A 12,423-nucleotide genomic window follows, 5' to 3' on the forward strand; every position below is an offset into this window, starting at 1 on the left:
GAAACTCAAGTGAGAAATCCACTCTCCCATCAATGTAGGAGAGTTAGTAAAATCAATTTTCCCTTTTTATTTTTAAATCAAAAATAAAAGAAAATAGCCAACAACTAATTAATCAACAAGTGGCATTTTAAGAGGAAAGGTTAGGTAAGGACCACAAGGGGAGGGGGGGACCAATACTTGATCCCCAAGGCTCCCAAAAACCGCCACTCATCACCCTTACTCCAATGAGCGGCTTCCATATGGTAGGCCAAGCCTTGGCACCCAAGCAGCCTAGTTGGCGCTTGATGTGCGTGGCTGGGCCTACTGCTTTGTGCGGCAGTGCTCCTGCCTCAGCCCAGCACACCACGCATTGCTTGCGGGCTGCTGGCCGAGGGCTGTGCGCACCACGCTGCTAGCAGTGCTAGCATGCTAGCGCGCTGCCAGCTCGATGTTGCTACTACTGCCCGCACATGCTAACAGCCTATTTTCATTTGTATTTTGGAAGATGTTCATTTAGATATTAATAATTGTTCATTCTCATATTGAACTATGTTCATTTTTTGGTAATGTGTTCATTTTTTGTATATGTAAATGTTTATTTAATCATCTTGTTTAGTTTAATTTGTATTATGTTTTGATTTTTACTAATATTTTATTTTAAAATATTTTGATATCTTTTAACATAGGACAATGAAATAAAACAAAAAGTTGAAAACGATCACATATATATTGAGAAAAGGATAGATGTCCAAGAAGGACGATTTAACAAGGACGATGATTCTATATAAATTTTATTTATATCAAATTTATTAAATTAAAAACAATGTGAATAGTGTGTTTTGATTGTTACTTTATTAAATGCGTGATATATTGGATTAGTGGTGCAACAAGAAGGATAATTCTATATTATTAGATGTATTTGATTTAAAAAGAATAAGTATGTACAACTGAGAAGTATGTTCATTTTTATATTTTAAAAATGCAAGCGAAATCTTGTGTAAATTAATAAAATAATAAAATTTAATTGTAACAACACATTTTAAAGTCAGAAATACAAAAAAGAAATTAATATGAATATTGCACTATGCATTGACATTATTGAACATTTATGGATACAAAATTGTACATTTACTAATACAGAAATGAACATATTATAGATGACTTGAAATGGAAAAATAGCAAAGTGACGTCATCGTGATTTGGGGAGGGGGGGTGTGGTGCAGGCAGCACTGCCTGTGTAGGGGTGTAAGTAAAAATTTGTATTTCTTTATCGTAAGATTATCAATTCTACATTGTCATTCATGATTTATAGTCAAAGTATGATGAACACCTCAATTTTTAACTCATTCGGTCTTTTGATAAGCTCCGTTGATTTTACATAAAATGTCTAGGTAGTATCATATTGCAAATAATAACATACATTACTTCAACAAAAGGGATTATAAAATACGCCTAATTGTTTTTTTCGTAAATCATCAAAATCCTTATCAACTCAAGTTATTACAAATATCACCATCAGAATATACCTATTTCCTTCGTTTTTTTAATCACAACATATTTCTTTACAAAATTACAACATTATATTATTCAACATCCAATATCTCTATTTTTCTCCTAATCACATAAATCTATACTATCTATACTATTATTTTAAAACAGAAAGTTTAAAGGACACTTGTCCTCTTCCTGTATTTTCTGTTTTATTTATTTATTTATTTATTTATTTTATTTATTTATTTTTATTTTTTGGTTTCAACTAAAATGTTAATAAAAAATTAATTAAAAAAAAAATCTCATCTTTATCCTAAATGATTAAATCCTTTTAAAATATCAATTTTCATATGTGTCTTTTGGGTTTCACTAGATTTCATTATATAAATTTTCAGTTACACAAAAAAATTAATAATATTTTACCTTCCCTCTCTTTCACTGATTTTACCATTCCTCTCTTTCACCCAAAATCTATAATTTATATCAACTAATTAAAAAAATAATTATTTTCAAGTTGTATACAAATTTCAAAAACTAATGGTGATATTGAATTTAGAGGAGCATTCAAAGATATTTTTTCCATCTACACTTTATTTACACTTTGGTTTTTTTTTCAAATTTCTTTTTAATTTTTCATTGTTTTTGAATTCTATTTTTTAAACAAATTTTGCTTTACAATTTGTGTAGGTTTTCATAAAAATCTGTATATTTTTTTTTTCTATTTCAATGTTTAATGGTCAATTTTTTTCTATTATTTTCAATATTTTTAAATTTTATTAATTATTGCTTTTTTCAGATTTGATTTTTATTAAGTTTATATAGGATTTTAATTTTTATTTTCAAATGCTTTTGTATCTTTGGGTCATTGATGTTTAATTGTTTATTTAAAACAATTGTGTTTACTTGCCTAAAAAAAATTTTGTTTGCCGTTCAAAAAAAATGGGTTTCAAAATTTCATCTGGATTTTTAAAAAGTTTTCGTAATTAATTTACTTTTACTGTGTCAAAAAAAAAATTTCTTTTACAATTTTTAAAGTATGAGTTTTTTTTTTAATTTCTGTATTTAATATTTTTTATTCCGTTCTATATTTCCTTTTTATTTTTAAAGATCTCAATTATGAATTTTATTTTTGTTACTTCGTTTTTGTTTTCTGATATTTTTTTTTGTTTTATTTTTTTTTAAAAAAAAAATTATGTAAATTTGAATTAGATTTGCGCAACATTTTTTTTATTTGATTTATTTTTTAATTTTTGTTTTGAAATTGTTGTTTAAGTGTAAAAGAAGCAGTGATGGGAAAATTTATGACTCATTTTCTGAATTTATTTGTTTTGTAGGTGAAAAAATCAGTATTCAGCAACGGAACAGATCGAACAGTGTATTTGGATGGAAACTACCATATACGAGTATCAATTTTGTGATAAGACAATTGGAATAATTTAATACTTCTTATAAGAGTTTTCTATGATTACTGTTGTACAAATTATTTTATTTCACTGCATTCTCATAGTGTTTCTTTTTTGAAAAGAATAGTGTTTCTTGATATTATTAACTAAAGAAAACATAAATAATAAAAATCTTATTCGGAAGTATTAGTGTTTGATCAATGCTTAATGATTTTATTTTTAATTATTTACAATTTTATAGTTTTATCATTAAATGCATCCATATGTAGGTAGGCTAATGTTTTTCATCACATGTTGGATTTGGTTTAAACTTGTATTTTGTGTCAAGAAAAAGGTTTAAACTTGTATTAGTAGATGGTTTTTGGTTTGATATTGTATTAGTAGATGGTTTTTGGCTTGATGCATGCAATTTGTATTTCTAAATCTTATACTCCGTATATGATATGATGCAATAGTTTTTTAGATAAAAATATATTGCATTACATTTACGTAGTAATTTATGTTACTAATAAAATGCAATTTATATTTACACATGTTTTGATTTTTAAATAACCTAAGAATAATTTAAATACACAATAGTAAAATTCGCTAATTGAAAAACATATACTTCTTGTTTAGCCAATAAGAATAATCTGTGCATCTCACGAGCTAAATACTACGAGTAGTATTACCTTAAAATAGGAAGTTGAAAGGACACTTGTCCTCTTCCTATTTTTCCAGTTTTAAAATATTTTTTTTAATTGCAAAAAAAAAAAAAAAAATACATCTCTTCCGTTCCATACCAATCCCGTAATCATGCATGTTCAATAAAATAATTTTTTTTAAAAAATCATACATTTCTTCCATCCCAATTTCCGTTTAAAATCATACATCTCTTCCATCTCAATCCCTTAATCATGCCTATTCAGAAAGTAATTTTTTTCATCCAAAAAAAAATAATAATAATTATTAAAACAAATTTAGTCTTTTATCTCAAAGGAAGTTAATTGTTCATATTTAAAGTTTCGCTTATGTATGATCAAAATGTTTTCCACATTTAAAAGAATCACAATGTTTGATTTGCAGAAAGGTCATTGTGCACCAAATGACTAATAGTTAGTGAAGTTCAAATTGGGCTACAAATTCTCTTTTGGTAAGCATGTTTCTTGAATTTTATGTATATTGCAAAATAATGAATTAGAAAAATAAATTTGTAGCCTTTACATATAATATATTGTATTGTGGAGTATAAGATTTTTTCATAAATTGTCGAATGTTCGACAGACTTTTAAGTGCATTGTACATTAGAAATGCTAACCTAACACTATTGTTATAATACTGTCAATTACTATAAGATTCGATAGTAAATGTTTATATATATATTAACCCATTATGTATGATATTGAGATCCCATATTATTTTTATTGATATTTATTTTTTAAAAATAAAAAAATTATAATACAATAAACAGACATGTATTGCACGGATTTATGACTAGTTCCTCTAATAAAACACGACTAAATCCACACAAAAAAGTCCATGCGTAAGCACGCGAAATAACTCATCCTAAAAATCACAATCAACAAAACAATTGAGGTGAATATTACAATTCCCCACCTTTATTGGACAAAAGATAATTCCATCACATTCTTCAAATCACAATCTATGGTCCAAATTGAACCTTACACCACATCTATCTACACAATGATTCTAACTCCCATTAAAATAAACAAAGGAAAAGAAAGCAAAAATTATAGCAATGGGCTCCATTATTCTAGTACAACCCCATATACTAAAAATAAATCATTCATACAAGTAAAGAAAGAAACGGAAGCTATGTTTAGCTTACATGTGTCACACCAACCAATTCTACACGCACATGAAATCAATCAAATAAAGAAAATAATAATCATGATTGCAACAAATATTATTATGTGTTACATCTCACTTGACTGTAAAACTTTAAACGGTCCAAAAGTTTCGGCGAAAACATATTCAACGGTCGATATTATGTTATACCATCCAAGACCACTACTTTAGATTCTATAATCTTCTTTATATACTACATGAATATTATTACATATTACATTCCTTAAAACTATAGTGTATCATTAGTATTTATGTGATGTGATTTTTATGGGTGTTACTACATATTCAGCCAAATCTTACCGTTTTTTCTCTGTTTCTACAAATTCTATTTCTCTTCCATTGTGTTTTTTGGTTCAGTGTTATCAAGGGATGTGCTTGCTCTTTTTGTGCCGTGTTCTTGTTATTCATGAATCTTGAAGCATAATTTCCTAGAGTATATTCAGGTAAAATTTGTATTTTTTTTATTGTTTATTTATTGATTTGATATGTATTTTGTGATTTAATTTCTATTAGGTATGATGATATTGTTATCTGAAATCATTGGGTTTGTTTGATTTTTTAATGGGTTTATTAAAATCTACGTTATTGAATTGTTTTTGGATATGATGATATTATAATTATGACACCTGAAATAATTGGGTTTTAATGGGTTTGTTTGAATCTACGTTATTGAATTTTTAAAGGGTTTTTATTAAAATCTGCGTTAAGATAAAAATAATTTTTTTTGTTTTTCTTATATGATTTTTATTGTTAGTGATTTAATTTTTTTTAATTGGTTAAGCAAAGGGATTACAAATCGTTCAACAACATGTGAATTTGTGACATAATTATTCATTTGTGTGTCATTGTCAATTTCATTCCGATCATACTGATCTTTAGGACTACGCATAACATTTCAATTAAGTTGATTTGATACAATTCTCATTGATTTAGTAAGTTTTAAATCCATTTTTTGTTTCTTTTAGAATGGGATTCGTCTGTCACTGAATTTCATACGCATCCTATTATCCTTTAGGACTATGTTTAACATTTTCTTTGATTTCAGATAAAATTCTCATTAATTAAGTAAGATTTAAATCTGTTTTTTTCTTGTAAAGTGGGGGTAAATACATGTATGATTTGATCTAATATTTGTCATAGATGGTTTTTTTTTTTTTTTTTTTTTTTTTTTTTTTTTTTTTTTTTTTTTGTGTTAATCTTGATTTCATTTCTTTGATCAGATTATCAGATAAATTATCAATCATGATTTAATTCAAATTTGCTAACAATATTGTTTATGTGTAATGATTTCACAGGAATATCATTCAGGAGAATTCAGTTTAAATTTATAAAAAAAAAAATCATGTTTTTGGTAGAGAGCAAAGCAGCTGCAATAGTGTGTATGTTGGTGTCCCTTCTATTTTTGGGAACATGGCCAGCAATTTTAACACTTTTAGAAAGGAGGGGAAGGCTTCCTCAGCATACTTATCTTGATTACTCCATTACAAACTTTCTCGCAGCTGTTCTTATTGCTCTCACATTTGGCCAGATTGGTGGTAGTACACCAAGTATGCCCAATTTCCTTACCCAGCTTACTCAGGTATTGGCCTTTTCTGTATATGATTATGTTGTTACGTGTTCGGGTTTCCGGTTACACGGAGAATTTTAATGTGTTGTGTGGATTGCTTGCTTGTGGAATTCTGGCAAAAGTGGAAATTTTGTGATATAGGATTGTTACTACTGAGTAGTAAAGATGTATTAGAATGAAGTTTTGTATAGGACATTTTGTATGAAGAAAGTCATTACTTTTCTTCTCATACATGAAAATGGAACATAAGCTGTAGTTGGTTTGTCAAAACCTCGATCTGTTTGGCTCTGGAACCTTGGCAATTTATAGTAAAAAGTAACCTGTATATTTTTACAAGTATCTCAGTTTGACCGGCATATATGTCAATGTGGAACTTTGACTAATGATATCTTTTATTATCAACAAGTATAAATTTTAAAAAAACATAATATTTGAAAACCATACGTTAGAGATGATTCTAACAAGTATCTACATGGCTTGTATAATCTTAAGGGCAAATATTAGTCAAAGTGATGTATATGAATAATGCAATAGTCAAGCTAAGACACTTAAAATGAAACAGAGGGAGTAGTAGCATTAGCAGTATTGTAGTGATGTGTTACTTTGGCTATTGTGAATGTTAAATTGGCTAAATGCCACCAAAAATGGAGTTTTTGATTAATGTCTGTCCTTTCTCACCTAGTAACAGGAAATGAGCAACTTCTGAACCTGTCAATATATTGTGAATTTTTCTAGCAAATTCCCTTTATTGTGACACAAGATTTAACACCTAAAATTTGTCTCTCTCTATATTTGTCGCAATGTGTGGACACTTCTCTTATTGAGTTATTGCTCATTTCTTGTTTTTTTAGCAAAAAAGTTTTGAATGACATCTTTATAACACTATTTGCTGTGAATGTAGTAGGAAAATAGTGGTTTTATTTCAACTAATTATATTGCTACCCGTAGCATGATACTTGTCATGGAGTAATAGTGTTTAGGTGTAAACATTTTCTATATGGCCTTAAGTCTTGAAAGACCTGAACTTGCTGGGCGAATCAACTAAAAGACGACACAATATCTAATCCTTTTGTTAAATTTTTTTTCTTAATGTAGGATACATGGCCGTGTGTTCTGATGGCTATGCTTGGTGGATTGTTCTTAAGCTTTGGTAATGTTTCAATACAATATGCCTGGGCATTTGTTGGGCTGTCAGTCGCTCAAGTGGTCACATCTAGCATTGCTGTTGTAATTGGTAAATAATACTCTTTCCTACTTCGACCCCCTAATTTTTGTGTATATAAACATTTGTTTTGCAATGGTAAGAGTTTTACCAAATGGTTGTTTCATAGCTAGAAACTAAGAATTTCAATTACACCAGGCACAACATTGAATTACTTCTTGGACGACAAAATAAACAAAGCAAGTCTTCTGTTCCCTGGGGTAGCATGCTTTCTCACAGCCGTGTTGCTTGGGTCTTCTGTACACTCCTCTAATGCTGCTGATAATGTGGCTAAGCTTCGCAGCTTCCATGATAACCTTAAAGATTCAGAAAAGTATGCTACTTAAGTTTCTGAAATGCTGTGAGCGGAAGCTTTTCTTTATGTCCTTCCATCATACAATTTTGTCCTCAATTTTTGGTTCAATCAACCCTTTGCAGAGTGCCCGAGAGTTTAGCTGATGAAGCAGCACCATCTGCAAAAGGTAAGTAAATCAAAAATCCTGCAATTGCATTAGTCTTTGTGATCAATCCTAATCTGTGGTACAAAATGTATAGATATCATGGAGAACGTGGATGTTGAAAATGTCTGTGCAGAGCAAGCTAAAAAGGCTGGAACAGCTGATTTTATTATCGCTGTTGAAAACCAAAGAGCTATTAAGGTTAGCAGCTTTGGCATTAATTTTGATTTACTTGGCAAACCAATACTGAATGGCAAAGCAAACTTATTAATTTGAATTTTGGATCATAATGAAATATGTGATGACTACATGGAATAATCAAATTTGGTTCATGTAGCCGACCCCACTTATGAGATTAAGGCTTTGATTGATTGAATGGAAATCTGTGGCTTTAAAATTAACTTTCTTCCCCCACCCCTATATGATTGTCGTAGTTTAAAAGACTCGTATTTTTGGAGGAACATAAAACTGTACTTAATGTGCACTTGAATAAAAAGATTTGTCATCAGAGTGAAGTTTATATATTAAGAATGCTACTGACCAAATTGCCGGTTAGCTGCAGTTATCGATTAGTGAAGAATATGGGTGTCCCGTGTCCACCTATGTGCAACCGCGTTAAAGTAACTAGACATGACAATCTTTCGGGGCAGACATAAATAAGAACTACGACAATCATAAGTGAAAACACGATGGAGGTAGTTTATCAAAAATTGCACTAATGATATATCTAAAGTCTAAACTTCTCAATCGATAGGTGGTTGGCGAAAGCAAATTGGTCGGCATGAGCATAACTCTTTTTGCTGGCATATGTTTTGCTCTCTTCTCACCAGCATTCAACCTTGCAACAAATGATCAATGGCACTTTTTGAAGGAGGGTGTTCCTCATTTGGTCATATATACCGCATTCTTTTACTTCTCATTGGCCTTTGTTGTGATGGCGGTCTTTTTAAACGTCCTCTTCTTGTATTATCCTCTCTTAAATTTGCCTAAATCATCTATTAAGGAATACCTTAGAGATGGAAATGGAAGAGGATGGGCTGTTGCAGCTGGTTTGTTGTGTGGCTTTGGAAATGGTCTTCAGTTCATTGGGGGCCAGGCTGCTGGCTATGCAGCTGCCGATGCAGTTCAGGTTAGTAATTACAAATTTCTTCCCTTGAAGAAGACGAATTATACTGAATCTTATGGGTCGTTTCCTTACTTATGTTAACTTGATCCTATAAAATCAATAATACTTTGCAAAACAATATGTTGAATATATCCTACATTTGCAGAGGCTTTGTACTCTTTTTTTTACAGAAAATTGTGCGCTTATTAACCTGTAGACTTTATTGATAGCTTTATATTATCTGTGGATTCCATTGAGTCGTGTATTTCAGAATCACAAGAATTCTGAAATAAAAATCTACATTAAAGGCAAAAATGTGAATTAATGATCAACAATGTCAGGGACTTGCAAGAATCAAAACTACCTAAGTACTCCAGTAATACAAGTAATATTTATGGATCTCTACCTTCTGCCTGACTTCTAATTTTTATTTCAGGCACTTCCGCTAGTGAGCACCTTTTGGGGCATACTCTTTTTCGGCGAGTACAGGAGGTCATCCAAAAGGACTTATTTGCTACTTGTGAGCATGCTCATCATGTTCAGCGTGGCTGTGGGATTGCTTCTTGCGTCAGCTGGTCAACGAAAAGTATCAGCTGGAGAAGGTACGAAGATCAATCGTATACAACACCAAAATAGACAACCGGTGGATAAATACAGTCATGGCACTTTTGACTTCTAGATGGCCATCGGTCTAGCTGTTTCTCTTGGTTCCTACTGCTGCTTGGTAGTTGGTAAGCATTCACAAATAAGGAGGTTGCACTCTGAGTGTGTCAAGTATAGGTTAGATTCTACTTGTAATTATTTATTCAAGAGCATATTGTGCTTGTCTAGGTATGATGGAGGCAATGGGATTTGTAAGTAATTGTCAATTGATCGATTGTCTGATTAAAAATAAGAGCGAGCTAGACAATATCGATGCTTGAATCTGTAATTTGGTGGCAGAGGCTTTAGGTTTGAAAGCCTGATTCTAAAATCTGGAAGTTGAGTGCATCATTCATTGGTAAGGGACAATGCCGAATTGCCCATCCCGCCACACCCCCACCCCAGCCCCTTAAACGGTGGGTGCTCGTTATAATTGTTTCGTCAAATGGTATCTGTTGAGTCAGATAACAGATCATAGCCTTCTGGTTCTGGCTTTTGGAAGAATGTTATAGTTGCTGGGATAGTTGCTGAATCCCACTGTGCCGTAGCTTGTGGTGTTGTCCGAGCATATAGGGCATCATAAGAACTTATTGTAACAAGGCTTATTAAGAACAGTCTGCATATTATAAAATGTCAACTATGACCATTACAGTTGAAAAGGCCACATTTAAGATTTTAAGCATTTTTAACTGTTAATGGTCTTTGAAAAAGTCAAATTATTGGAATTATCCCTGCCTAATAAATACTTCAATAATGCAGGTAAAGTGTTGTTACAATGATAGTAACTAGGTTGCAATAATGAGTTATCCATGATAATCCCCTTTTTTCCTTTAACTCCATCTTGTACCAAACGCCCCGTAGTGGACTTAGACTACTGTCCTTGTCCACTTAGCTTATAGATCCCTGTAATGAATTCCTAACCTTATTCTATACCCAAAGCCCCATAAGGTTGCGTTTGGATACTCTTATTTCATTTCAAATAGTGAAATTCAATTCCAGAATTTCAATTGCTAGAATTCAATTCCAAGTCATTTGTTTGGGAAATTATGAATTTGGAATTTGGAATTTCAAATGCTAATAAGATGTTTGGTAATACAATGTATTTCAAATCCAGAATTTCAAACAAAGGCAAATTCTGCTAATAAAATCACCACAAAAATACAACATACTTACATCAAAGTTGTAATTCAAGTTCACTCACACTTAAACAAATCTACTAATCATCATCAATTCATCATTACATATAAAATTTAGACTAACTCTGCTAATTCGATACATCTTTTAATCATATTGAACTCATCGAATCTATTGTTTTACAAACCTATTCACAACACTTTGTCTTGTCCTTTGGAATTTAGACTCCTTGGAAATTACACTATTAGCTTACTAGCAGCAACATATCTAGAACAAAATTGCTCCTTTCTTTGCAGTAAACAATTGATTTCAACAATTAATTAAGGATTTTAGGGTTTAAAGATAATCTTACACAAATTTAGAAACTATCAAGAATGAAATAAACCTACCAAATCATCATTAGATAAAAAATTTACAGATCAATCAAAGTATGCATATAACTTCGAAATCAATTTTTTTTTTTTTGTTTTTTTTTTTTTTTTTTTGAAACAAACTTCGAAATCAATTGGAAAAAAATACATTATAGAAAGAAAATTGGGCCAATTTGGAAGAAAGTTAGGCCAATTCAAAGGAAAAAAATAAAATCTAAAGGAAAATCAGAGAATTACCAAGAAGATCCAACACAATTAAACCTAAGATTATAGAAAATAAAACCTAAATTTCTCAGAAATTAACCAATAACACAACAAATTCAAGCTAAACAAATTGAACAACCCTTGTAGAGAGATGTGGTTTCGCACAAATTCCTAGCAAACGAGCAATGAGAGCGAACGAGAAGAGAGAGAAAGCTCATGAGAAGAGAGAGAAAGCACGGGGAGAGAGAAAGATGCATTGTCGTTACTTTTTTGGATTTCAAATGATAGACTTTTTTGATGGATTTCAAATTATGAAAAATAAACTTAAGTTTAAGTGGGTTGGAATTGGGCCAATTCCAATTCTAAATTTTTTGGATTACCCAAACAAGGTGTTTGATCCAATTCCAGCATTTCAAATGAAATGCTCCATACCAAACAGGCCGTAAAGTAATTATTTATGTTACTCCAACACCTTGCTATAAGTAGAGTGTCCGTGTCAGATCCTCCGATACTACAACATGACACAACACCCAAATTCGAGTAGGTAATTATCCTATACCACCTTAAAGTAAATCAAGTAAGATCAACGTCCTTATCTTGTCCCCTTAAATTATGTTTGACTTATAGTTGAAGAGGGCAAGAATTGTATCCTATAGCCAAATACTTGTCATATTGTACTTGTTGATGTTTGTGCTGCTTTTAAATGGAAGGCGCTCCTTTTATAAGCTACTTATCTTTTGAATGCACTTTGACAACATCAAAATGATTCAAGCAATACTCTTTTCAAGTTTGGGGGACATCAATTCTGAAATGGCGTTGAGAATGACAAGAGCAACAAGCAGCTCAGAAGACTCAAGTCTGTAACAAATTTGTAAAGATCAATCTTGGGGTACTCGCCGATATATCTAAAAAAAGCCAAGAACATCGGTTCACAAAGATATGAATCATATGAATGGCAGAAGTAAAAAATGTTTAATAGTTGATTTAGCTTTCAGCTCATGATTCATTATACAGCAACAA

General features: G+C 31.0%; 1 protein-coding gene across 1 annotated transcript; it reads left to right on the forward strand.

Moving 5' to 3' along the window:
* Positions 1–4,804: 4,804 nt before the first annotated feature.
* Positions 4,805–10,458, forward strand: LOC145586233 (ureide permease 2-like). Its single transcript, XM_081643016.1, has 8 exons — positions 4,805–5,164; positions 6,017–6,300; positions 7,384–7,522; positions 7,649–7,823; positions 7,928–7,971; positions 8,045–8,148; positions 8,702–9,076; positions 9,489–10,458. Exons 2-8 carry the CDS (start codon positions 6,064–6,066, stop codon positions 9,729–9,731), a joined length of 1,317 nt encoding a protein of 438 aa, XP_081499142.1. The 5' UTR covers positions 4,805–5,164; positions 6,017–6,063; the 3' UTR covers positions 9,732–10,458.
* The last annotated feature ends 1,965 nt before the right edge of the window (positions 10,459–12,423 follow it).

The sequence above is a fragment of the Chenopodium album genome, chromosome 16, assembly GCF_948465745.1.
Source record: "Chenopodium album chromosome 16, dcCheAlbu1.1, whole genome shotgun sequence".
Taxonomy (NCBI): Eukaryota; Viridiplantae; Streptophyta; class Magnoliopsida; order Caryophyllales; family Amaranthaceae; genus Chenopodium; species Chenopodium album.